The sequence below is a fragment of the Haliotis asinina genome, chromosome 6, assembly GCF_037392515.1.
Source record: "Haliotis asinina isolate JCU_RB_2024 chromosome 6, JCU_Hal_asi_v2, whole genome shotgun sequence".
Taxonomy (NCBI): domain Eukaryota; kingdom Metazoa; phylum Mollusca; class Gastropoda; order Lepetellida; family Haliotidae; genus Haliotis; species Haliotis asinina.
This window is the reverse complement of record NC_090285.1, coordinates 7,529,512-7,557,393: the sequence shown is the minus strand read 5'-3', so window position 1 is coordinate 7,557,393 and position 27,882 is coordinate 7,529,512. Positions and strand designations below refer to the sequence as shown.

Here is a 27,882-nt window from a genome sequence, read left to right as displayed (position 1 = left end):
TATATAGTCGACGCCTCGTCTGTCCGTCCATCCCCTGTCCGTCCGTAATCATTTGGTTTCCGGAGCATAACTCAGAAACCGTTCAATATTTTTAGACCAAACTTGATAGATATAGTAATCTCAGTCTATGCTTGTGCCATTTGCTATTTACAGATTTTTGGCATTTATATTTTTTTTGTTTTTCCATGGAACATTTTGGTGTTAGTCTTAGGGTGGGGTGGGCTTCGTTTCCAGAGCAGAACTAAAAAACCTTTCAATATTTTTCTGCAAAACTTGGTAGATATATCAATCAGAAGCTGAAGTGGTGGCTTTTGTTATGTACAGGTTATTGTGATTTATTATTTTCTCGGTGTCCATGGAAATGTTTTGGACATAGTCTCAAAATGGTCTCAACCGTTGCATACATCAGCCAGAGCCTACAGTGGTGCCTTTTTGTACTTACAGGTTTTTGTGAAGTATTATTTTCTTGGTTTCAGTGGAGGAATTCGTTTCCGGAGCACAACTCGAAAACTATTTAATATCTTACAGTAAAATTTGGCAGATATTTGAGGCAGACGACAAAGTGGTGCCTTTTCCTATTTACAATGCTTTGGCATTTTCATTTTTCCCGTTTTCCATTGAAACAATTCTGACTTAGTCTCAAATTGGAGGGATAGGCTTCGTTTCCAGAGTACAACTCGAAGACCATTTGATATCTTTCAACAAATCTTGGCAGATATATGAGACAGATCTTGAAGTGGTGCTGTTTACAGATATATGGCATTTATATTTTTCATGACTTCCATGGAAACAATTCCAATTTAATCTAAGAAAACATCAAGTAACTGTGAGATGATTTGTCCTTTCAAATACATGGGGGCTGGGGGATATATCATCTTTTGATGACTCTTGTTTTAGAATAGAAATTTGTGAACTGATCCACTGTAGGCATCACACATGTCAACTAATGCAACGCTTATTCCTCTTGCTTTTTGTTCATTAGGCATGCATATTACTGCTGAGGCAGCACATGAACAGACACAAATTTGAATGCATCAGTTTGTTTGTTTTAAACATATTTTATTCACATATTTTCTCCAACTTAAAACACCCCCTCCTTGGTATGTTCATAGATAGTATAGATTCCTGCAACTAGAGATAACAGATGTGGACAAGTAGGTAGTAGAAGTGAAAAAGAGATAATAACACAGAATAACACAGAATAACACAGAAATGCTATACATCAGTGTCACTTCATTTCAGATAGAAGTATAACAAATATGTCTTTTCATCAAGGTTAATACTGAGCTTATTAAGTTCCTGAATGAGTGTAATTTTACGGCGCCTTTTCCAGCAAGAACACAGCAGCCGACACCAGAAATGGGCTTCATTAGTAAATTAAATTAAGTAAAGTAAAATCTTGAATACATGCATCCAAACCTTCAGAACTTCCAATGGTTAGAAAATTATCTGGATCCTACTTTGTGAGAATGTAGTCTTTGGTAGTCTGTTGTACAGACCCTAAAGTGTATATATCCAAGAAAGACCACGCAAGTCTAGAAAATGTGGCAAGTCAAGATTTCTTTAGCTTCAGAAAATAAGAAATAAGGAAAGTCTCAGGACTCCATTTCATAATATTATTTGTTTTGTTAGCGCTAGTTTGTCGCACAGGCCTGAAACAAATATGTCTACAAATGTCCGTGCAAGTCTAGAATATGTGGCAAGTCTAGATTTCCAGTTTCAGGAAATGAAGAAAATCTCAGGGCTCCTTTTCATTATTATATTATTTTATTTATTATCAGGGTTGAAAAATAAGTTGAAAAGCCACTCGCCACAGGGCAAGAGACTTCAAGAAAGTTACTTGTCCTTACTAATTTTCCACTTGCCCTGATTTTATGACACAATGCGTGATGTTAGTGTTTACTGGACTATTTATTGAAGAGTGATAATTTCACTCTCTGCTAGCTCAGCTTTATCATTGCGAACTTCAATAGCTTCATTATAAGCAGATATGAAATTAAATCCTAGATTATTTGCAGTTTGAAACCGTAAGTGGAAATTATCTGGTAGTCCACAGACAAGTAAGACAAGTAAAGATTATTTGATTGCCAGAAATGAAAACTGACTTGTCCCAGGCGTCAGGTGATGGAATTTTTTAACCCCTGATTATGAAGTTTTATCTCCAAAATATGTCCATTTCATAGACCAGGTGTTAGTTAACACCAATATTTGGACATTGGATAAAGGTAATCTTGCAATATCCTTGCTCCAAGGCTGTACTGGATGATAAGCATGTTCACCTATAGTAATTCTGTCCTATAAAGAAGTAAGTCTAGATTGGTAGTACAGACGCTGATGCAAATAGATCCAAGAAAGCCGGCACAGTTCCAGAAAATGTGGCAAGTCTAGATTTCCTTAGCTTCAGTGAGGAAAGTCTCAGGGTTCCTTTTCATTATGTTATTCTTTTTTCACTATGAACTTTTTTTCATATGTTCATTTCAGAGACTAGTTCTTAGTCTAAAGGACCGGACGCCGGCCATGAGCGTTTGTCAGACTGAGTTCGAACTCATTTACTACAAGGTACTGACTTGTTTTGAGTGGACTGGATATCTATTGACAAATTGAGTGAACTCGAATTATGTCAGCTAGACTGAGTGAAGCTTATTCTCATGATTATTTCTGTCATTGTGCCGGTATATAAAGAATGTAGACATGGTTCCCTCATTGCAAAATGGCAAACGCACAAGTTAACATTCAGTCCATTCCAAATTCAAGAAGTGGTAGATACTTAATCTATCTAGGTCACAGGTTTAGGGTTATGTATGAGTACAACAATGGACCAAGTTCATTGGAACACAGGCAAACTGTAGCGTTAAATGGGTTGCGCAGCAGACATTAACTGACCAGTCTTTGTATATGCAAGTGAAGGGAATTTTAAACCGACTCTAGAAGCCCTGGGGAAAAAATAACATTATTCAAACAAATAAAAATTACAATGAATTAACCAGAGCTCAAGATAAGAATATGTAAGAGAGACTAATTGTGAGGGTTTTTTCTATAAAGTCAGTTTATTAGCAATGGAATAATAGCTTGAAGATTGCATGTTTTGTCTGTTCTCAGACTCTTGGGTGTTACTTTAGTCAGGGGGGAGGTTTCATGTGTTTATGCCATCTACCATTCATTGTGCATAATTATACTAACATTAATTTTACTTCATATTACATACCAGCTGACAGCGTCTGTCCCAGCGTATGACCACATTTTACTGGGGTTTTTTTTTGTTTGTTTGTTGTTGGTTTTTTTTTGGTTTTTTTGTATTTCCATCAAAAATAACTACTTGCGCAATTGGTGTGTCTTCTTACAAAACATGTTACGAAAATTCTAACAATAACCACAAGATACAAGATAAATAATCTGGAACAGTTTCACGATTTGCGCTACAGTTTGCCTCAGCCTAAGTAAACTTCATTCTCTTCCCACAGTGGTTACTTGTCACATCTTCCTACGTAGGGAGATATGACAAGTAGCCTCTGTGGGAAGAAAATGAGTAAACTTATCCTCAGTACTTTTCGTTACTCTCCTGAGTCTAACTTGTGGGAGGTCGCGGTAACCTTTGAGATTGACCAATCAGAACACAGATTACAAAATCGCGAAAGTGCACATTCACACATACCTTTTGAACTTTTTATCTCGAAAACGTTCGTACCCGAACGATTCCGAATGCTATTTTACGTACGCTCGCTTCCGGGTGATGCACACGGCGTACGTGCAACCATGACAACGGTAAGTAAACATTCGCTGAAAATAGTGTTTGGGGCAATTTTCAAGGATGTTATCTTGCGGAAATATTAGGTAATGGTAACCATGTCAGCAGAAACCCCAAAGCGAAAATACTGCAGGTCGAATAACTGTGTTATATGCGGAGTTTAAGTTTGTGAAGAGATCTGTGTCAGTGACCTGAATATTTTGAAAGTCCCTCCGATCCCTAAATAGTAACTGTTGTCTGATTGGTTAAATCTATTTAACCGTCTCGCGTTTGACTGGACGGTCATTGGTCGCTCAAAGTTTACCTGACGCGACCTTCTACTAGGTTTTGTTAAGACTCAGTGGTGGAGTGTAACGAAATACACTTAGACTAAGTTTACTTAGACTGCAGTTTGCCTGTAGCCGGAAATGGCGCAAGACAGGTTGTCCTGCAATCCTCAACGAAGTCAGTGATGTTCCAGGAACATACACCACCATCATCATCATGAAGTTTAGCTTCTCAGTGACACCTTAAGCTTTCTTGACACGTTGGAGACCATGATTTTTGTCACGAACAGAACATATACTAAAATGTTTAATTTCTGAAAGTAAAAGAAAAATAATAATCGAGAAGTTATAGTGTGTACTTTGTTAGCCCGAAATAGACTGTAATTTAATCCCCTATCGTTAAATGGGTCAACGCGCATAAGTGAATATTTTATCTAGAACAAATGCGTCGGGCATAATGGGGACCCCCTGCTGTGGTTAGAGAGTGACAGCTTGTCTGGAAGACGCATTCCGGCCCATCATACATGTGGCGTACAGGTGCTCTCTTTTTGATTCAGGAAACAACTTTAGCCTCTTTGATTTAACGGTTAAACAGCTTGGTTTTCAGATCATGTTTCCCGATCAACCGTGTTGGTTATCCACAGAACTAACAAAAATAATATTTCTGTAAAACAATTTTCAAAATCTTTGCCAATCCGTAAAGTACAAAGGGTTGTAAAGAAGTGAACTACTTAAAGGCCCATTTTAGCTCTGAAGATGTTGTCAGACATTTACGGGAAGCATTTCTCCTATGTTTAAGGCTACTGCGGGTTGAAGAAATGAATTTTTCGCAGTATTTTTTCATTATTTCACAAAATTCATCATTCTTACTGATAAAGCAAGCAAGTAAAAATGCAAACATTTAAATTATTCCTCAAGTACTTCTTCTGGTCACATTTGTTGAAATTTGTTTTAGCAAAGAAAATTGACTTAGCAGCCGTCACAAGTCCTTTCCACCTCTCATGAAGTTAGATATACTTTGTGGATGTTATTGTTTGAAAGCTGTTAATCAAAGGTTTCATGTGAACTTCAATTTCACAACACGTCTCGTGATAATCAGCTCTGTTTCATGCTGCTGCAGAATGGCTCTTGTTACTATTTGAAAGTTGGAATCCTAGGTATGATGCGAACAATGTTTAACATTATTCCAGGCGATAGCGGGTTTGTATGATTAGAGACAAAAACGGGTTCAACGAATCCAGGTCAGAAATAACCCCCAGAAACCAACGTTGCTAGTAAGAGGCGATGAATAGACCAGGCGGACAGAGTCGTTGACTTGATTTCATTAAATTTGATTTACCTTACGTTATGAATAGTTGCTCATGATATCGACCCCTGGATTCTCTGTCCCAGAACAGTTCATATCTAACCACACATCAAAAGGGTGGAATATATACATATGGAAATTAATTAAGCAACACCAAATTCAAAGACACATAAAAACTTAACAAAGTTTAACGAAGTAATTTTGATGATTGATTATTCAATTTTGATGTATTGACATACAGCATGAGCTTTTCATGGGTTGATATGACGCGCGTGAAGCTTGCACAGCGCACGTGCATTGCTTTAACCTCAACTTTCGAAAAATGCACTTTTTCCCTGGGGTGTTTACAAGCGCAGGTTGTCGATTGCATTCGGTTTTTCATTCATTTCAATGTCATGGCACGTAGGAAATTATCAGAGGCCACTCGTTGGCAAATAATCGGCATGAGGAATGCTGGTATGTCTCTAAGACAAATCGGGACTCAAATCGGACGACATCATTCCATAATTTCAAAACTTTTGAAAAAATACCGGGCCACTAATGAAGTTAAAGACCTGCCTAGACCAGGTAGACCCAGGAAGACCACAGTCCGGGAGGACAGAGCTTTACTGAGACTTGTACGGCGCAGGTCCTTCGACTCGAGCTCTCGGTTGAGACAGGAGTGGCTTCCAGGGAGACCCATCTCGAACAGGACTGTTCGGAATCGTCTGAAAGCTGCAGGATACCGGGCAAGGAGGCCAATCAAGCGACCCAGACTGTCTCCAGCCCATAAGGCAGCCCGACTGGCCTGGTGTAATGACCGTTTGCACTGGAACATTGCCTCTTGGAGGAAGGTCCATTTCTCAGATGAGAGCCGGTTCTTGCTGCACATGGTGGACGGTCGTACTCGGGTCTGGAGGCAGAGGAACACAGCAATGGCTCCACGGAACATCCAGGAGACGGTGGCCTTTGGGGGAGGTTCCGTTATGGTATGGGGATGCATTTCCATGAACTGCAAGTTGGATATCATTACCATCCGTGGCAACCTTAACGGTGTTCGTTACCAACAGGAGGTTCTTGACAGGGCTGTGGTACCTCATTTTGAGAACCATCCTCTGGCAACGAGACCCATATTTATGGACGACAATGCTAGACCTCACAGGGCGCATGCTGTAAATGATTTTTTGCGGCAAAATGCAATTGACAGAATTCCATGGCCTGCCATGAGCCCTGACCTCAACCCCATTGAACATTTGTGGGACTTTATTGGCCGTCGTGTGAGGCAGAGAGACCCACCAGTCCATAATCTCAACGAATTGACGGCTGCCCTGCATGAGGAGTGGAACAGGATCCCCCAGAATCAGATCCGGAGACTCATCCAAGGAATGAGGAGGCGTCTGGAATCGGTGGTGCGTGCGCAGGGAGGACACACTAGATATTGATGAAAGTCGGTGTGCAGACTCTCAGATGACTGTTCTTTCTTTCCATGTGACATTTGTGTTAATACACCTGACAACAACGTCTGTGGATGAATAGTAAATTGTGTCCATTTTTTCATGAATTTAAGACAGTTTTAAGAATTTGGATTTCGTTGCAATAAAGCAAAGTCTTGATACTTTTTCCCTTTAAGTTGTTTGTCAGAGATCGTCTGTTGAATAAAAAAGTGTCAAACTATATCAACCCGGCATATTTTGATTGTCAGAACACTTCAAAGTTGCTCCAATAGAAAAAATTGGGGTGTTGCTTGATTAATTTCCAGGTGTATAGTTGACTGAAGCCTTAATCATGAACCACACTGGGTCTTCAATCTTTGGAATGCTACCAAGTCCGCTAGAACCACTCCACAGTGTAAATGTATTTTTAATGACTTAATTTCTTTAAACTCTCCATCCTCGTAATTTTATCAATATATGCCGTACGAATTTCGCTCTAGATATCCTTCAAGATTAACTTAGTCGTGTACATGCCATGCCTTCCCATTAAAAGTTCAGATGTATATGAATCCCCGGTTGTTGCTGGAAAGCCAATCATGGCCAAGATAAGCAGAGTGCAGAAGGCCTGGAAGATCCTTGAGTTTATGGGTTCCTCTTGTGTAAATAATTTGCATGATCTCTGAATAATGTCTGTACGGCTTAGAAATACCTGATTATATATAAACATCTTTAAAATAGCAAGCTTTAAATACATCTGATTATTCGACTTTCTTGTAATGTTTCTTGTAACCTATACTCTGAAAATAGGTATGTGTGTTGAAGCAAACTTGAGCAACAGACGAAAAAGTATATGTGAAAGATAAAAGTCAATGCCAGAGAATGACCAGTCTCGATTATCTGCTGATGACTAGGGGTCCATTTTAAGTGACCTGATTTCTGCAGGCTCCATTTGTTTGGGGCTTTGTACATAGAACCAGGGCACCACGGTTGAGGGGTGGTGGTGTAGCCTAGTGGTTAAAGCGTTCGCTCGTCACGCCGAAGACCCGGGTTCGATTCCCCACATGGGCACAATGTGTGAAGCCCATTTTCTGGTGTCCTTCGATGTGATATTGCTGGAATATTGGTAAAAAGCGACCTAAAACTAAACTCACTCACTCACTCACTCACTCACTCACCACGGTTGATTTTGTCAAGTAATTGGGTTGTTATAATTGTCTGGGTTATTTATGATGCCAGTTTGTACTGAACGAGAGTGTGTATAGTTCAAACTGGCGGCGACAGTGTACATGTATATGCTATCATCAAGGAAACGGTCAAAGTTTAACAAATATTTTATGACAGTTGGGTGACATAACATATTATTGAAAACTGGAAATATTACACACGAACTGTCCATGTTAATCATTCTTAAACCTGGCAGGGGTCAAACTGACAACGAACATCTGTCATAGTCTGGAGCCAGTCTTCCGTAATCCACGTTCAGTAGTTCTTAAGCTAGCAGAACCATGGTGATGTTTGATAATACTGTAGACTAGATTGTATCTACACCCCATGGGGTGATGTGTAGAGATTGCTCTATTGCATAACGTTGTGGTTTATAGAGGAACGATTCCACAAGTGTTCCACCTGATTACATTATGAACATGCTTTAATAATTACTTGTAAACCACTCTATTATTGTCTGATTATGTACTCAAATGATGCCGTGAATTTGTAATAAACTCGTTGTTTATTTACTCAGGTTTAGTGTTGAGTAGGTGTTTGTATTGTGGAACTCTCTAGCCAAGCCAATTTCCCAATTCCCCAAACACCCGCGGTTTAATAAATACTTTATGTAGAGCACTGTGAACCAATGATCACACTACGTGCACATTCAGCTTTACGATACCAGGCCCTCCTATCTACATGACTAAAAAGCGTGGAATGAGTTTATAATGATGACACGTCGGTAGCACAACTTCCATATTGCAGTCTATTGCATTGTTTCTATACAAACAAATATAACTACTATCGGATTTGACAGCGGCCGTGTAATAAGTGTGCACTTCGCTATGCGAAACTTCAGCGGAATTATCCGGTTATATCCGTCAAAACCCGGTCGAGTGACAACACCTTTTTCCGAAAACAGACATACACTTTGCATTGAGAAGAAGGTTTATGTTGCAGAACACTGAACAGCAGTACTCCTGGGCCAGAAAGTCCAGTGATACGACAGCGATCATCATTTAGTTTTTGAAACCGAAAACAATATGTCAATTTCGAATTAAGCCTCTGCACAAGCGCACACAGCCACAGGTAGGAGGGTCATCTGACAACGTCTAGAGTCAAAAAACCAAATCGTCTCTTTGTCACAAATTGGTAGAATAAACAGAGGCCTGTGACCTCTGGACAAATCTGAGATCAGATTTGCAGAAAGACTAAACTCCAGAGGCCGTCTATGAAGCTATGGCCGTCTATGCCCTGTATTATTCCAAAGAAAAGAGAGGGCGCTGAGCTGTCTGGTGGCGGGAAGAGCCTTAAAGACTCCCGGAACACTGGTCTAGTCTTCTCGAACAGAAATAAATGATCCACAGAAGTGGTGATGACTGACTGAAGAATGACGTTTCACTGGAGAGAGTACAGTCTGTTATTACATACATTTTTGGCAACGAAGAAAGTTTCAGTTCTTAGGTTAGAAAACTTTGACATATGATAAAATACTTCTTCAGTTACAACATGTCTCATAATAATACAGCTCTGTTGCAGGCTGATCTAGAAAGGTTCTTGCAACGAATTGTATGGATGAAAACAGTGTTCACCTTTTCCAACCTGACTACGTGCAACATTCAAAACAGTGAGGCAATTCACACCTCCACCAAACAAGGCAAGGGCCTCCGTGTTCTATTTTGTTGAAGATTTCTTCATAGTGGACTGTCTTAAGTCCAAGCAAATGCATCCAGTAGTACGATGCAAGATCATATCTGAAAAGTCTATATCACTGTAGTTCCATTATAATGATCGGATTTCCAGACTGTAGAAAACGTAGCAGTCGTTAACGTGGACACTGGAATTTGAAATTTAGGCCATGAGCGCGTTCCAGGCCAACCGTTATACATACGCCACGAGTACGGGTCTTATTTGTGAGGCGACTAACGGAACCGAGTGGTCAGGCTCGCTGACTTGTTTGACGTATGTCATCGGTTCCAATTGCGCTGATCGATGCTCATGCTGCCAATCACTGGATTGTCTGGTTTAGATTCGATTATCTACAGACTGCCGCCATACAGCTGGAATATCGCTGAGTGCGGCGTAAAACTAAACTTACTCACATATACCAGAAATAGCACCATGACTAGAGGTCTTATATGTATTAGGACTGACATCAGGATTGGAGGTTTCACATGTACATATCGAGTAAGCGATGGACATATACCAGAAATAACACAACGAGTAGAGGCCATATTAATCTGGGCAGATTCATTTCAATGACTCATCTGGTATTATTCCACTGTGCACCTGGTTGATTCCTCTTGCATATCTACTCGTAGAGATGTGTAATGATATAATAGTTGATATGTTTGATGCAAACATTTCGGTGTATTTTGGTAAAGATAACAAACAGACTGCTCCGGGGAACATATACTTCTGGTGTTGGAGAATGTTCCTCACAGCGCCACCTGGCGACAGGACGTCTGGCCACCCGCTGCGCTGCTTCAGGTGGTCGCGTGTTCAACAGATGAAAGAAATGTAGCGACACTAGATATTTTCTATAAAATCTAGTTGCTTATGCTGTGAGCAGACCCCGACGTACTAAACAGATGAGATCAGGAGCAAGAAACTAGGCAATAATTAGTTGTGTGGTCCAGTAATATATTCTTGAGGTTTTTAGCCCAATTCATTATCATCATGTCTACATTTTCGTTGTGTAATTGGAATTCAAGATTGTTCAAATGAATGCTATAAATTAAGCCACGTCCATCAAAGCGGACTAATTTGGCCGCTTCAGATTGGCGGAGAATCCCATTGGTGTCGAAGGTAATTTCACTTCAGTTTCCGTGGTGTAGTGGATAGAGCTTCCGCCCGGAGAGCGGAAGGTCGCGGGTTTGATCCGCGGCCACGTAATACCAAGACATTAAAATATGCTACTTGTTGGTCCCTGCCTGGGGAGAGGCATTAATGGGTACAAGGACTGTACGCTTAGTCCCTGAATATAAGTAATTTTAATAGTAACAAATAATTCCACTGAATAGGACCCCCAGTGAGTTTGGAGATTCGGGGAGATCTAGACTTGTTTCATTTAGGGCTTTAGCATTGCAGGAAGGGCTAGGCTGTAGAGGAAATATTGTGGTTCAGGGACTAGATTAGAAACAACCTATTGACATGAGATCGTTTTGTATTTCTTTAACGCGTTCTTTTTACCTGTGCCGGCACGTTCTCAGGAGACCATGACAATGCTTGAAAAAGGTTGTGCCTGACCATCCTCCTGACCATCCTCTTTTGGTGCTGACTGTACTCACTCACTCTTGAGATATAGTTTATTTGTGCCGAGCTGTTGAACCTTTAAAAACGAAACATATGCAGGTTATCCGATTTGGGGCCAAAATGACATTTGTCAGTATAATATCGCTTTGGAAATCGGGCGACCAGTTTTTCAAGACTAATTTCTCTTAAATGCTATCTTCCTAAACACTGGTTTCAGAGGACATGTCGGAAAGGTGTATAATCACCTTTGACTGAGAAATTGCCCAAATGACATTTGCAACATAGCTGACGCCGTAGCCATGCTTAAAACTGGAATATAATTATGTCAGTGCCAAAAACCCCGTTTACAGATGTCGGGATTGCTGAATGAGTGCTGAACTGATTTACATACATCACAAAGCTGCATGTAGGGGACAACTGCGGTGTGTGAGCTGAGTTATATCGCATCGACTCATCTTAATATTGCTGCAGGCAGATGTATTTGAGTGAGTGAGTTCAGGTTTACGTCACCTTTGGCAGTAGTCCATCAATATCACGGCGCGGCACACGCGGGATACCAGAAATGGGCTTCACACACTGTACCCATGTAGGCAATCGAACCCGGGCCTTCGGTGTGACAAGCGAACCACTAGGCCATCCTGCCATCTCGGTGTGCGATTCAGGTCTCCGACTTTAAACACATCTACTGAATACACGCATGCAGGTACAGTGCTGATATTTGTCTGCCCCAACCGGGATTCAGATCCACGATCCTAGTTTTTAGCTTACTCAGTTCACGTACTGTAACTCGCCACAGCGGAATGCATCGCGTAGACAGGTGGGACAAAGTAGTGCATCTCTTTCTTTTATTACCAATTTTTAGTACTTTGATTGGTTGCACACACGCACACGCACACGCACACGCACACGCACACGCACGCACACACACATACACATAGTTGAAAGATGTATAAAACTTTTTGTACTGTCTGAAACGTCAAACATACTGGATCTTGTAAGCTCTTATGCTTTTTGTGACAGCGGATTAAAAGGATTAGTAAACGGCAGTACGTTTCGTTGACGTAAACTGAACAAGATTTCATACGATGTAGCCAATTTCACGGGTATAGTTAATTCTGTACTTACTGTATGGTTCTGGTAGTGTTCATGGCGTTGCTTAAAGGGTTAATTTTGTTAGATTCTTCAAAGGAGGTTTTAAAATCACATGCCAAATTCTCTAACCAGCACGAACGGCTGGAATTCCTCCAGTTTCTTGAATTAACGCCCATACTAGCATAGATTGTGCATTGTAGCACACAAACAGGGTTTCACTGCTTAGCAATGTTCGGAGTTTTGTACTGTATTCCCGTGATGCAACGAAATATACAACGAGCTTTACTTTTTCTTAGCAAGGAACCGACTGTCTAAGAATACTCAATTCACTTATGAAGTACTCCATCTAGTCTAATAAACTTAGCTTCAGTGTTATTCGTTACACTCATACACTGGGTCTGACAAACCCTAGTAGGAGGTCGCGTCAGGTAACCTTTGAGATTGACATTGACATTCGCACATACCTTTTGAACTTTCACCCACGCAAAGGTTTGTACCCGAACGGTTCCGAATGATGTTTTCCCTAAAATCGCTTCCGGGTGATACACATAGAGCACACCACAACAGTGAATAAACAGTCGCTGAAAATAGCGTCTTGAATTGGGCAGTATTCAAGGATGCCAGCTTCGGAAATATTTGCCAATGGTAACCATGTCAACAGAAACCAAAAAGCATATATGCTGCAGGTCATATGTCAGTGTTATATGCGGATTTTCGGTTGCTGAGAGATCATGGTCAGTGACATGTGTATATTGTATTTCCCACCAAACCCTAAACAGTAGCCGTTGTCTGACTGGGTAAATTCGTTAGTCGTCTCGCATTTGAGGGTGCTCAAAACTTACCTGACGCGAACTCCTACTAGATTTTGTAAGACTCAGTGTAGGAGTGTAACGAATACCACTGGGGCTAAGGTTATTTAGACTGGTATGAAATATATTTTAGGTGTGGGATTACACTTTTAAAGTACCGATTCTAGTACTTTTGCTGGGTTGAGTACCACTCGGGATTCGAACCTAAATTCTTAGAGTCAGACACCTAATCGCACGAGTGACTAAACACCTTCTCCTGCATAAGTTCTATGCAGGATATTCTTAAAGACATGTTTGGAAATTCAGAGTTATCTTTCCTTGATAATGCTACTAGACTGTTTTCATCTCCATTCCCGTTTGCGCTTATACAGGATCTAGTCGTAAACATGGCCACGAGAGGAGTACGAGACGCCATCCGGCTTGCCGGAATGACACGAGTGGTTACGAATGCCATCGGGCTTGCCGGAATGACACGAGTAGTTACGAATGATCCAAACCCGAGGGTTTACAGATCTCCGTCTAGCAGCACGAATACTGCTTAGTGCGACGTTAAACAATAGGCAAACACACAAACAAACATAATGTTTAGAGACGGCCACAAACATATTGGTCACTGAGTTAGCGGAATTTCTTTTTCTATGTATCAAAATCACGTTAACTTCAGTTAAACTATAAACAAATAAGAATTCACTCATACGCCAATTCACCTGTCTGTATTGCAGTTCTAGTCAGAGAGTGGTAAGCCTGGTAAAGCCGGAATGGATTTGAACTTCATACAATCCCAAAACCTAACATCCGCAGTCTTGCTCTCTGCTCGCGGTCTGCGGCTCAGTTACCGTAGCAGGAAGCACGGGGAAAACAACTTCAAGGTAAAGTTGATTACTCGCCCAGCGTCTCTCCCCATCTGGTGAGGATGTTAACATCATTTCACCATAATAACAGTGTAAACATCTTGTTAAAAACATATACCATTGTTTTGTGTGTCGAATAGCGCAAGGTTAATTTCAAATGAAAAGAAACACGGGGCGGGGAAAGGTTTTCAGGTTTAAGCATGAATATTTTTATTCCATGAAAACATTTCATGTTTGTGCCAAATATATGACGAGCTGTATGATGAAAGCTGGTTTGTTTTGTTCTTGAGACCACTTCATGTAAGTAGCAAGAAAGCACGTAACGATAAGCCATCGGACCTTTGCCACGCCGCAGACTGGTAGTCTATTTATAGCACAGCGTGCACTTGGGCTGCACGGGCAAACTAGAGCGGCAGATGTGGGTCACGGGGTCAGTACCTGGCTAATTATGCCAATTAGAACGTTGATGGGTTCGGTATAGGTAATTACGTTCGCAATTCTATGTAGAACACAGTGCAGCTGAGATGCAGATTCAGCAACTTCCGGTAGTCGGAAGATTCCTAAACAACTGACTAGAGTATCTTGAACTTAATAGTTCTGTCTGTATTTTATGCCGTTTCCTCACGCAATCAGTCCTAAGTTGAGGCGGCTTGTGATGTCTTTCCCTTCCAACGCGGTATCAACGCAAAGTCTCTCGCCATCAGCATATCAAGCGAGATGACAGCTTATATCATCAGATTAGACGCGTCTTTTCATCATCACGGGGTTCAGAAAGACCTTGGTTTTTAGAAAGCTTTGCAGTATTGTCACATATATGTCACGGAAGATGACTTAAACCTCGCGGCTTTTCTGATCTTCACAGTTTGTAATAATGTCGAAATATGGCAATTGTTTTCTGCAGGGTATATGTTCTTTACTTGACAAACACCTAGAGTCTTTTCAAGTTCTTCTCTGGCAGAAATGTCAGAAGAATTAATTTCCTTTTTGGGATTCCGTGACACTGTAACCCACATGCATGTGTACGTGACTGTGTTGAAAGAAAATGTAGTGGATGGTACTAGAGTACCATTTCTTTCAGAAGTATGGACACTGCCATGGAGACATCGAAGAGGAAGCCGCGTCAAGGTTTAACTGCAGGGGTTGCGATTAATCAAAACCAGATTAAAAATAATGATAATAATGCTATGTTTTGCGCCCAGAATTCAAAGCGATGCTGTTCTCTGCTGTTCCGTTATCACCCTAACGGAAATGCACTTCAAAGGCTGCTGCTAAGCGCGACCGTATGGGTCCTAACATCCGCTTCTCAGGTACCCATGTACCCAGTTTACACAGCTGGGTGGACTGAGTGCCCAAGGGCACAACACAGTATGAGAACCAGGTTACAATGTTTTGGTGTCTCCACCGGGATTCAAGCCCGGGCCTTTGGCATGAGAGGTCACCTTGCTAGCCGCTACACCACTCTGCTACATACACCTGAGTATGCTGGGGAATACTCTCGACAAACGTTGCTATTTGGTGGTTGTTGAAATACAGGAAGAAATGAATATGGACTCACGCAGGCTTTGCTTGAGATGATCCTGGTTAGAATTGTTTTTGGCATCGCGTACTTGTCGTAAGAGGCGACTCAGGTTCTCTGATTTGTTTGACACATGTCATTGCATCACAACTCTTCAAATCGATGCTCATGATGTTGATCACTGGACTGTCTGGTCCAAAATCGATTATTTACATAAAGCAGAAATACTGCTGAGTAAGGTGTTAAACAACAAACAAACACACCACACAGTTTTCAGCAATATCCATGCAACATCACGTCGGGGTATTGAGAAGTGCGCTTTGTACACTTGGGAATCGAACTCGGATCCCTGCTTTCCAGACACACAGCATTCCAACCATCCGTTATTTTGCGGTGACTGACGTCTCGTAATATTGCCACAAAACATATACGTGTATATTACATATATGTAATATCAGTGATAATCATAAAATAATTACATTCGTTCTGTCGTTCATTAATGCATTAGTTATCTACAATACTTTTTCAGATCTCCATTACACATTACAATGTAATTACGGGTGGATAATCTTACCGTTTTCTTCTATGTAAGTTTATACCGGATGATTTTATTTTGACTTAAAAACTGTAATTACATTTGATACTTAAGTAAAATGTGGCATTGCCTTCATGCAATCTATTTCTTCTTTTCTTACATTAAACTGCCTGGCAAAGGAAAGTTGACACCTGCTAATTAAATCTGACCAACCAAAGTTGAACAAACGTCATCGAAACTATACTAGACTTAAATCAGTCGCTCAAACGCTGCAGCTATAAGGTCTAAAGTACAACATTTGAAAGCAAATAATAATATCACTATCGCATAATCGTGTCGTGTTTGTTTCATTAGAAGTGTATGCTTTCTTTGGTGGATTTAAACTGAATGTTAATGGACCAATGGGGAGAGGGTTCACTGTCATTTGTGTCACACATTCACTCAGAATCAATGCCGAAATATAGTGTGGAGGGATTATACTTTTGTGTTTGTCTGATGGCGATATTCCTATTAAAATACACTCTTTTCTGAATCTGTTTGCTTTTCGCTTATTGACTTGGCTTAAAGGTTAGGTTATTTTTCAACAACTGGAGGAGCGTGCTTGTAGCCCACACGCCAGTGTTTACGGCGAATAAATACCACGTGACTTGACGAGTTTATCCGAGATTTCGGTGACCTGCCATGGCATGTCGTAATCTAACAGCATCGGGACCACTAACATCATGGAGGTTGATCCACTGCCTGCTTTGTCGCGACAGACTAATAGTAGCTGTTCTTCAAGGCCCTCAGACCAGAAAAGGAGCACCAAGCTGATCACACCTGGCTCTCACTTTGTATCTGATTTATTATCATTATTGTTAGTTTTGCTTTACGCCACATTCAACAAACGTCCATTACGATAGTCGTAAGTGCCATACATTAACATTTCCTAACGAGAGTCTTAGCGCTAAGAGAGCTTCGAAAAGCTAGGCCGAGGGCTACGTTTTACAAAGCTGTCGTAGCGGTTTCGTAACTCCTGTACTATAACATAGACTTATGACGGTCGTACGCTACGATAGATTTGTGAAACGGGGCCCAGGTACATGATGGTGGCCTGTAAGTTGTCGATTCCTGACGTCACAATACAGTGGTTGATATCATGAACTCCGATCCACGCCGTCGGGGTACCATGACACACCAAGTCGTCAAGCCTAACCATCTGATCCAGTAGGTCTAGATTCGTGGCAAGGGATCGGCTATACGTGGGGACTCGAACGGGGTGTTTGGACTTGTTTCTATTCCTAAAGGATTAACACCTGGTCTCTGAATATAATACGTTTGGCAGAAACAAATACTTTCTTTTAAACTGAAACGCGAAAGTGGAGATTCAGAACCTGAACCCGAGGAAATCGAGACTTGCTTCTTTTAAGGCTTTAGTATTACACCGAGGGCTTGGCGGAAGTAAAATGATGTGGTTCACGGACTGAAGAACGGATTAATCCTGACCTAGACTATCGCTTAGTCCCTGAATATATATATATATAAGTTTTGGTGGTAACAAATAATCCCATTTAATTTGAAAAGGAGCCCAAGTCAGATGGGAACTTCTGAACCCGAGGAAACTTAGGCTTGCTTCGTTTGGGGTTATAGCCTTACTCAAGGGCTAAGCGGAAGGGAAAATAATGTGGTTTAGGGATTGAGAGACCGAGACATCCTGACTTTACTATCCGTTGTACTAATAATGTGTTTGGTGTGGGGATAAGAACTCCATATGTTCATCCTTTTCCCGGTCGGTTTGAACAATTCAGCACAAGACGTTCCACCGAAACGTTTCATTCGCGTAAAAGCAAATCAACAGCTGAAGGTGAAGTAAATGGTTGAGAATCACTCCCACCTGCTCCGACGTCAGAGAGAGTAATTTCTTGGTTAACATATTTGGACAGGTAAAGTATCAGAGTGGAGATGAGACAGCGACTCTCTCGTTTCTGCGTGGATAGCATTTCAGTTGATCAGGGTGAGGTGGTGGGTGAGCGTTTCTCAGTAACATTTCAACTGAACAGTCTTTCAGATGGCGCCTGCAAACCGTGGATGCCGTAATCAACGTCCATGACGTTGGGGTTATTATGATACACAAGCATCTGAGTCACCTGGGACCCATTTCACAAAGCGACCGTAACATTACGACTCTCGTAAGACCATGTTAAAGTGTAGACGTTAGTCGCAGTTTACGTGGAAATGGAACCGGAATTCACTTGTTTATCATGTCAGTTTCTAAGACATGCATTACCTTCTTGACATGTGAGAGTGATTGATTCTGAGTCAGACAAACGGAACGCGTTTAGCTGTAAAAAGCGTTATATCGAGGATGAATATCATTCTATTCCTGTTTGAAGTCCCCATGAACCAGTTTACACCTGAAAAATACTTTGTCCATCCTACATATCCCAAATTCGCAATATTGATGTCCATAAACAATGATTCTATTCTGATCAACTTAGCTTATTATGTGTACAAAGCAATTCTTGTCAGGCCAAATATCCTCGTTGCATGAAATGATAATGTACCCTAGGCATGCGTGATATCGGCCTAAGACATCCGCACTTCAAAAGAAAAACACTAGACATGTTTGTTAAAACTAGTTAACCATACACTGGTCGCGTATAATCAAAGGCACAATGCTGCTAAACCGAAGATTTGGGTACTGGAAAAGTGTGGAATAGGTATATAAGATAAATTGGAGCTAAACAATACAGCTTAGGTTCTGAATTATACCACATACCACTGAGCGTGCCTACCATAGCATACACGTTGTAAAGGGGAGGCCATCTGTGATATAACGAATTGGAGAATTTTGTGTATCAACTTGTAAGATTTTGATTTCAAACAAAATTACCATTTAACTTGGCTATGCAACATACAGATATCTGATTCGTGAATCTGAGGAAATCTCAACTTGCTTTCTTGCTTTTGCATTCCAGGAAGTGTTCCACGGAATTGAGAAATAATGTGGTTCAGGGACTGTGACGCAATATGTCTCCAATGCTGTATTGTTTTTGACCGGCTATCTAGGTCTCCCGCTAATAATTACTAAATGTTTAAAATTAACTGAGTAAATTGCTTACAACAAAACCAACGCGCCATTTGTATTGAAATAATAGTTTATTTTTGGACAAAACAAAATTTGCCCAGTATTGTTTACAAATACGAGTAACCAAGTAATAACCTCATTAGATGGCGCAACATCTAACAACATATTCTTTACAGAGCAGCATACTTCAGCTGTTGAACCTACAGGAAACAATAAATTCACCCTTTTTAAACTGGCTATAGTACAGAGCCAAACATGTTAAGTAACATTTTCACTTTTCGGCTAACTCTGGACTATCACACACATGGTTGGGCGTTGGGGTGTTCAGAACCCTCAGGCACTTGGCGCAGAATCATAAAATAAAATCGAAAGGAGCTTTCTGTGCACCTTTGTGGATGTAAACGTTCATCCAGACTTGGTGAAAATGCTGTTAAACTGCAAAAGATATTTCCCTCTATGATAAAAGTCAATGACGAAAGTCTCTGTTTCCTCTGTTGGAGCCAGAGTTGCGAAAGACTCTGATGAATTACGAAATACATGTATCACTTTTAGAGCTAGAGTTACGAAAGTACTCATAGGTTTTCTTTTCGCTCTGTCAAAGCAGCATTTGAATAGCTCACTTTCGATAGCATTTTAATTCGCGCTGTGGATACGCCTACCTGTAAACATAGCCGACAGAGCAGACGACACGGCTTACTGATAACTCCGTCAACTAGGCAGAACTAACGGACAATCTATAGTCGCCATATTGCGGGACACAGGACCAAGGTGGGCTTAACAGTGGGCAGAGAGAAAATAAATATCATGATCCATCAGTTCTGAGACCTCATGACTGTCAGCAGTTTGTAGCCATAAACAAAAATGGGGGAATACAGTGTTCTTATAAAGAACTCCAAGTCCATAACACTAGCTGTCTTGTCAACTGTTTCCGAAGCGATGACATAAGCGAAATATATACGAAGTCACATCTTGACGGGTCCTCCACTGTACAACGCTAAGTTTCCTCTCGGGTAGGTGGCAAAACACATTAACCATGTGGAACAATGTCTCAGTAAATAATTGGTAATTAATACAGTACATTTTATCGTATATTGGTATATATTACACAAATAGCGGAGAGCTTCACCTTCAGGCACACTTGTACGTCATTTGGCCAAGACCAGTTTTACGTTTCTTTTCCGCCACCGGCTTCTGCCGCTTTCTGTCTCTTCTTGGCCTTTGCGGTTACCTTCTGTCTCCTGTGCGCTGTGTTGGGAGAGGGAAGAGGCACGACTGGGGAACCGTCTTCCGGAGATGACGGTGTTCCAGGCGGAGTCAACGTTGCCTGGAGCTTCTCATCTGTTTGATTTGCTTCCGTGAGTCTTGTCTCTGCTCCTTTTCCCTTTGTTGGCACAGCTTGCACCGGACTAGGGGGCTCCTGCAGACGTGATTCAGCCTCAGCGTCCTTCTCCTGGATGACGGGAGGGTGACCGGGATGTCTCCGTACTGACGACTGCTTTGGCGATCCTGAAGGTAACTTAGGCAACAGTCCATCCATGGACCTCGAGAAGGCCTGGAACTTGCCCTTCAGTCCTTCTTCCTTCTTTTCTTCAGTCGACGGTTCTTCATCAACCTCCTGTATTTCATCAAACGTCACTGGCTGCGTCTTGTAGCGTGCCCCCGACCGCTTTGTGCGCTTCTGACGCCTGACGGAGGAGGATAACTCCGGGTGGAGGTGCAGGCGAGACAGACGCTCAGGGAAATGCGTCTCAAAATTGTACAAGGGATCGTGCACCTTGGCAGGAGAAGCCATTCTCCCAGCAGGTGGCGGCACAGAGAAATCAAAGGTCAATCAGGTGCTGCAGACGATGATAACTGACGACGATTACTTGGCTTCCATACTGGATCTGAAACAATGAAGTTACCATCATGTCGTGATTGCTTACAAAATATGATTTAAAACATGTAATATGCAGCACCAAAAATCAATAAATAGCTGATCCAATACCGAAGAATTGCGGGTTCGGTGGATCAAACTCGACTCTCTCCATCCCCGTGAATAAAAGCACCATCTATCTGTCTATGAAAATCGTAACGTCTAGCTCAGTACGAATTGTTGTGCACGACAAGCAACAGTGGGAAGTCTTGTCACATCAGTCAGCTGCATCCATTAGGTCTAACTGCTATCATTAGTTCAGGCAGGGCAAACGGTCACTAGACGCCAGCTACATATAAAAGGTAATAAATCTGACAGGTCACAGCATATCAAGCTTCTCGGTAAGCCATGTCTGATATTCAAGATCCGAACAAAATATAGGCAGAATCTGTGATGCCGACAAGTGTCAACATTTATCTAGACCAGCGGAAATATACCTAGAACTGGTCTCGCGGACATGAAGGATTATTTACTGCGCAGAGTTTACGGTATAGATGTAGGTAACCATTCCCAGCTGTGGGTGAGGTCAAGGCAGGGTTAACTCGGAGAGCTCCTTGGCGGAATATTGTTGGTGAGGCTGGCAATAGACTGCAGTCCTTAGGTTACACTGGTGTGCTGATCTACACCAGAGTGAGCCGGAACCAGACAAGATGACTTTCATGTTATTGCCATGTATTGGGCAATAAGAGGTTCATAGAACAGCTGGACTAGTCAGAGTGACTTTTGGTACTATTGTAGACTAACAACTAGTCCCTGAAAAAAACATAGTTTACAGAAAAACAGTTCCTCGCTTTGCTCATGAAAAAAATAATATAATGTAAAGGAGCCCTGAGACTTTCTTCATTTTGACAAGCTGTGGAAATCTACATTTGCAACATTTTCTAGGCTTGTGGTGGCTTGGATATATATGTGCCTCAGGATCTGTATGGCAGGATAACAATATTACAGCAACTTGCTGCTGGCAAGTCTGCTTGCTAGTCTATAACGAACTTAAAGGGGCCACTAATCATAGTTCGTTATATCAGTATTTCGTGATATACATTTATACTAGAACATACAGCATATGATAGAAGAACATATATATCGTGCGCGCGCGTGTGTGTGTGTGTGTGCGTGTGCGTGTGTCTAATTGCTTTAATGTAAAGGTGTCGTGTATACTTACTTAATATGTTTTTTAATTTGATTAGTATACAGTAAAAATGATCCCATATGACATCTTCGCTTTCGAATTGCAGAGTCAGACATCTAGTTTTCTCTTAGAGTTTACGATTTTTTTCCGTGTACGTTTCATCATGATGAACGAAGCAATGCCAATAAAGGACAATTATTTTAATAATGTGATGTTTTCTCAGCTGAACTTATTAAAGTCATAGATGATTGACTTCCTTGTATATCAAGCAGGGAGTCCTATATTTGAGGGTCACATGGATTCACACTGTTAATTTTCAGGAGTCGTGGACTATAAAATGGGTGTCCCAGACACTTAGGTATTATTATCATTATTAATACTAATAGTATATTATAATATTGCAGCAATTCAGTTACTGTTATTGTATCGTGTATCAAAATCACCACAACAATTAAACTGCAAATAATATCATAACCCGTCTAGTTTCAGACTCATGGATAACGTATCGTTGCTTGATCAACTTTTTAAAATAAAGTATTTTTACTTTTTCTGCGTGCCTGTGGACTCGCATAGCTATTTCGCTGTGCCCGTTGTCAATATTTATGCGCATAGGACGCAGGAATTTGCGTCCTGTAAATCCCAGCATCAAGCATACACTACACCTGTAATTTTACCTTATTATTGTGGCATGTGATTTCAGAATAACTACATTGTTATGAAAGTATGGTTTGACTGGGCGATGTCACCTGGCTGACAGTGGCATCTTGCATATGAGTGAATGAGTGAGTGAGTTTTGTTTTACGCAGCTTTTAGCAATATTTCAGCAATATTACAGTGAGACGACACCACAAATGGGCTTCACACACTGCACGCAGGTGGGCAATCGAACCCGGGTCGTCGGCGTGACGAGCGAACGGAATCACTAGGCAACCCCCCATGTATATGAACGGATAATGACCTGTTGTCAATAACTTGCTGAATGACGTACTTAGACCTGTCTGAAAGAGGCTTCATGGTTTTACTACCTCGCATGACGGCTCTGACTGGCTTGCTTTCCCTTGATGCAAGTGGTCTGTAGGACTAGATGTCCTATTATTGTCTACGATATAAAACTGCATTCTCAGAGGCTTCTAAGACAAAGAGCTAACATCAAGGTATATACTGTAATTGATGGATACTTTGACATAATGGTGAAAAACCGGAAGTAACTCCATATGCAGTGATGTTCGTGTTGTGCATGATGAGCCTTGGCCCCTATCCGCAAAACGCAAGTAGCACTATGCCCTTCATCAGCTTCTGGCAAGGTGTAAAGTTACGACTGGGCTATCGGTCCGGTCAGCTAGGAGTCAGTATTCTGTTTGTGTCAAACTCAAAGTCGGAATATGACTGCTGGGTGACTTAATTTTTGAACTCATTCAACTCATATTAATGTTTAAACTGATACATCACTACTAAACCGGTAATATTTTTGTCGAGTAGACATACGCACGTGTATGCACGTTGTCATGCACGTGCAGTATTCAACGCCACGCCAAACCCCACCTCATCCAACCAATCTAGTTTAGCGAATATGTAAAGAAAGACGCCATCGTCCTCCAGGTATAGGGTAAAAGGTCAGATGTACACTACCGGATCGTTTCCAGTGGTGATGCCTACGCTATACTTCCGCAAGTCAGCAGTTACCATGGAAACAAGCCTCTAGTTACGGCGACTGTTAAAAGAAAATCCAACGGGACCAAACAGACGTATTTGGAGCCAGATTGTGACTTTGAGACATTTTCAAACTTTTTGTTTGTGCTCAAAATAGGGTTGGATTATTCCGTGTCTAATAAAACTCTCTGAGCAGGAGTCATCAGGATGAGACAAATCCCCCTGAACGCGGGGAACACACCATTGTAACAGCAGGTTAAACAAACGCAGCCTGTCAGATTTCATGAGAGCATTTCAATTTAATAACACATTTATCAATGTGTAATTGTTTATTCAATCAAGACATCATGTCGACTTCTCTATCCGAATGACCGATGTCCGTCGATACTGAGACTAAACAATGGTACCTGAAAGTTTATTTTATTCATATTGCTTTAAAAAATAGGGCACCAGAAATTACAGATCGATCGGTTAATCGGAACCACAGCAATTTTTAGGCCTTATTGAGCTATAATAACGATTTCACAGAATTGTGGTTCGGAATTTTGTAAGTGTGTGTCTTTTGCATGTCTCAAAGAATTGCGTTCGGCGAGGCGACACAATAATTGGCATTCTATCATTAAAAGCATTGGTTTACAATCTGGCCTGTTTTTAAGGCATTTTGGGAAATATACATGTACTCTTTATAAACAACATCCCTGTCAATTGCGTCAAAATCAAGCATTTTTCCCTGAAAAGGGGGAAAGGAAATTGTAAAAATCACCATGTAGAGAAAGCTCACAATTGACAACGTGTCCTCATGTTTGCAACGTTTCAACAGAGTTACAATCTCAAAAAAACATGGTCATCCAGACATACGAATATGTCAGTGAGTGAGTTTAGTTTTACGCCGCTTTTAGAAATATTCCAGCAGTATCACGGCGGGGGCACCAGAAATGGGCTTCACACACTGTGCCCATGCGGGGGACACGAACAACGAACAGACAGACAAGCCGACTGCTGTGTCTCTGTATTGTACATGAAATGTGACAATCAGTAAAACCCATGTACATGCAAGATTATATATGTTAATCACCAACAGTGGATGCAGTGTGTAAAGAACTATTTTCATTACCATAGTGAGAACCCGTAATGTAAACACTGGTGAATGTGAACATGTACAGACTCACAATCAAATCTGTACATTGCAAGACTATAAAGAAACCGACCAAATGCAATCGGCTAGATTCACAGATACAAGGATAATGTATCAATGTAATCAACTAGTCAGACTGACACAATCTGATCACCTGAAGAAACTGATTCATGTAATTATCTAGATACACTGATACTAAACTAGACAGTCAGATACAATGTGATAACCTGGATTAAAAAAAACAAACAAATGTGTGTGTGTGTGTATGTGTATGTATGTATATATATGTATGTATATATGATATGTGTGTGTGTGTGTGTATTTGTGTAGTTGGCCCGTGTAGTTATTCTAGCTAGACACTGTAATGACATGAATACGCCAACCCAAGTAAACAGCTAGACAGACTGATACAATATAAGCATCTAAAAAACTGACAGATGTATTCCTCTAGATACAATGATACAATGTAATCAGCTAGACAGACTGATATAATGTAATCACCTGGAGGCAGTGATACTAACATATAATCATGATACATTGATAAATTGAAGTCATCTCGTTTTGGCATTCATACAATATATCAAATCTGGTTACAATGGATACATGTAATCGATAAAAGAAATTCCGACACAATGTAATGTCATTGGGATATTGATAAAACGAAATGAGCTGCTGCAATGTAGCCAAGCAAGAATACAACACTATAAACTATTGATACTGCTACAATACAAGCATCGGGACAGACTGCTACAGTACAACAGTCCAGATACACTGCCACCATGTAGTTCTTGTATGTCCCACACTCCCAAACATCATCTTTTCCCCAAACCTCCCTGCAGTGCTAAAGCCGTAATGAAGCAAGTCTACATTTCCCAAAGGGTTCAGGATCTCTGATTTCATTGGGGCTCCTTTACAATCAACATAGGTTTTATTCCTTAATATCAGAATGATATATCTGGACATACTAAGCGTTGTTTTACTCAGTGCTAGGCGTAATGAGAAATGAGACTAGAATGCATCGCCTTCCACAGCTGTGCATCCCGACACTCCACTGCCGTAGCAGGTTAGTGTCGACCGGCAGTGTACAAATCACCTTCACGGTACTCTCACGACGTGATGCTGCCTTTGTTTGTTTACCCTGTCTCTGCTGTCGAATACTGCAGCCGATGGATGGGTAATAGCGCTAAAGAAATTGTAACAGAGAAGTGACAGGGTGTTTAAGAACTCGGAGAGTGCCCGTCCAGGCAGATGTTTTTCATCGTGTGTTGAGAATGGGTTACACAACGGTAATGTCGACAGCTCGCTTCACCCGGAGCACAGCACAGAGTAGCGCTGTTAATGATGACGTAATGCATTATGCCTGCAGAAGATACCAACAAACAGGGTGCACCCCGATCCCCCTCACAGTCCTCGAACCATGTTAAATTATTTTACGTACATCCTAGCCCTCCCTTCCATGTTAATCCTATATATAGCAAGTCTAGATTTTCCCAGGTTCAGAATCACCGATCTGTCTGGAGCTCCTTTTTAATTTAAACGTTTTTATTCGTTACAATCAAAATTACATACATTCATAGACAATGCGTTAGTCTAGGCATAGCCATGCCGCGTTAATGGTATAGGTATTTATCTGAGAGACCAAGAAAGAAGGGTTGGACATGCATGCATGTTCAAGGTCATGGCGACCCCAATAACTCAAAGTCTACTTTAAAGAAATACAAAAATCTTGGACCACTTCCACATCTGTGCGCAGATATAACATATATTTCAACACGGGATTACCCTATCAGTTGACTCCATTGATGAACGTATCCCTGTGAAATGCTTGAAAAACGGACCTAAAAGTGAACTCCCGAAATATATCGTCTTTATAGTTGACATGCAGTATGCTCTGTAAAGTGAAGAATAACCATGAATTTTATCCGGCCCACGTAACGCCTTATGGTTGAATTATTTCCATATATAGTCGAGACCATATAATAGATGGTCTCTCTATACAGTCATACATTCATGAGAGCTAAGATTGTATGTCCCCTTACCATAGCCTGGTTTAATGCTTGATGCTCTACATGAAGCACACTTGATTCGATCATATCTCTGACCTCAGAATAAGGAGCTTGCGAGCAACTGTACAATAGTGCGTCGTAATGAACCCTCAGTGCAGCCTCGTAATTAGCTTGGCTAAATCCCAGTGCTATCGGTCGCATGCCTGTCGACGTTGCCGAACATGTTGTCGTATTGCGTGCACCGGTTCGGCTGAACAGTAATCCACACCACTTGTGAAACCAACACGCAACTAAACCTGCCACATATTGAATCCTTATCAATCAATCTGAACCAGCTGCTTAACCGAGCCAGAGAGACGTATTCAATCCTGAAACAAGACTCTACCTGAAATTACAGTTGCTATCTACTGCGTTCTGCTGTGTTACCTGTTGAGAGAAGTCGTGCGGCAGCCAAACGGTGTCCTTCTGTACAAAATGTCAGTATAACTCCACATTTGAGATGAGTTTCAACCAAACAACGCTTGTATAAGCACTGTTATAACGGTCGTCTGACACTATTTTGACAGACAATGTCGTCTGCTACTACTGCCACTGACAGCTGACGACAACACTGGAAGCGAATCTCCTCACGTGCCGCTCGCGTCAGCGTTGCAGACTGTCGGCACATAGTATCTTTCTGACCCTACAACCAGGTCTAATCTAAAACAAGGGTGAGCTCGGCTGTCTCCCAGACGTTTACACAGAGCCGCTGTGATTCCCGCTCAGACAGCGGTAGAGATACATTATTAAGAAAATAGGTTTCATAAGAACACACGATTCTTTCTTATTACATGTACTTACCTAATCTGACATGGCATGACAGATTAAACATAGTAAGTTAAAGAAGTGACTTTTAACATTTTTTGAGTGCTTATTATGCTAATTGTTAGATTAGATACTATGCTAATTGTCATTAATGTCGCGTTTCGACAACATTATGAGATCATA

The 27,882-nt window shown here is 41.2% G+C and overlaps 1 protein-coding gene across 2 annotated transcripts in view; it reads right to left on the bottom strand.

Moving 5' to 3' along the window:
- Positions 1-19,112: 19,112 nt before the first annotated feature.
- Positions 19,113-27,882, bottom strand: part of LOC137286205 (uncharacterized) — a 28,278-nt gene continuing 19,508 nt past the window's right edge. Inside the window, exons 1-2 of one of the 2 annotated variants that reach the window (XM_067817924.1) lie at positions 27,322-27,604; positions 19,113-20,946 (exon numbers count right to left, since the gene is read on the bottom strand). In XM_067817924.1, the coding sequence (XP_067674025.1) occupies positions 20,226-20,852 (627 nt within the window). In that variant the 5' untranslated portion in view covers positions 20,853-20,946; positions 27,322-27,604 and the 3' untranslated portion in view covers positions 19,113-20,225. Of the gene's footprint in view, positions 20,947-27,321; positions 27,605-27,882 lie in introns of those variants that run through there. The other variant, XM_067817923.1, reaches the window with a different exon arrangement.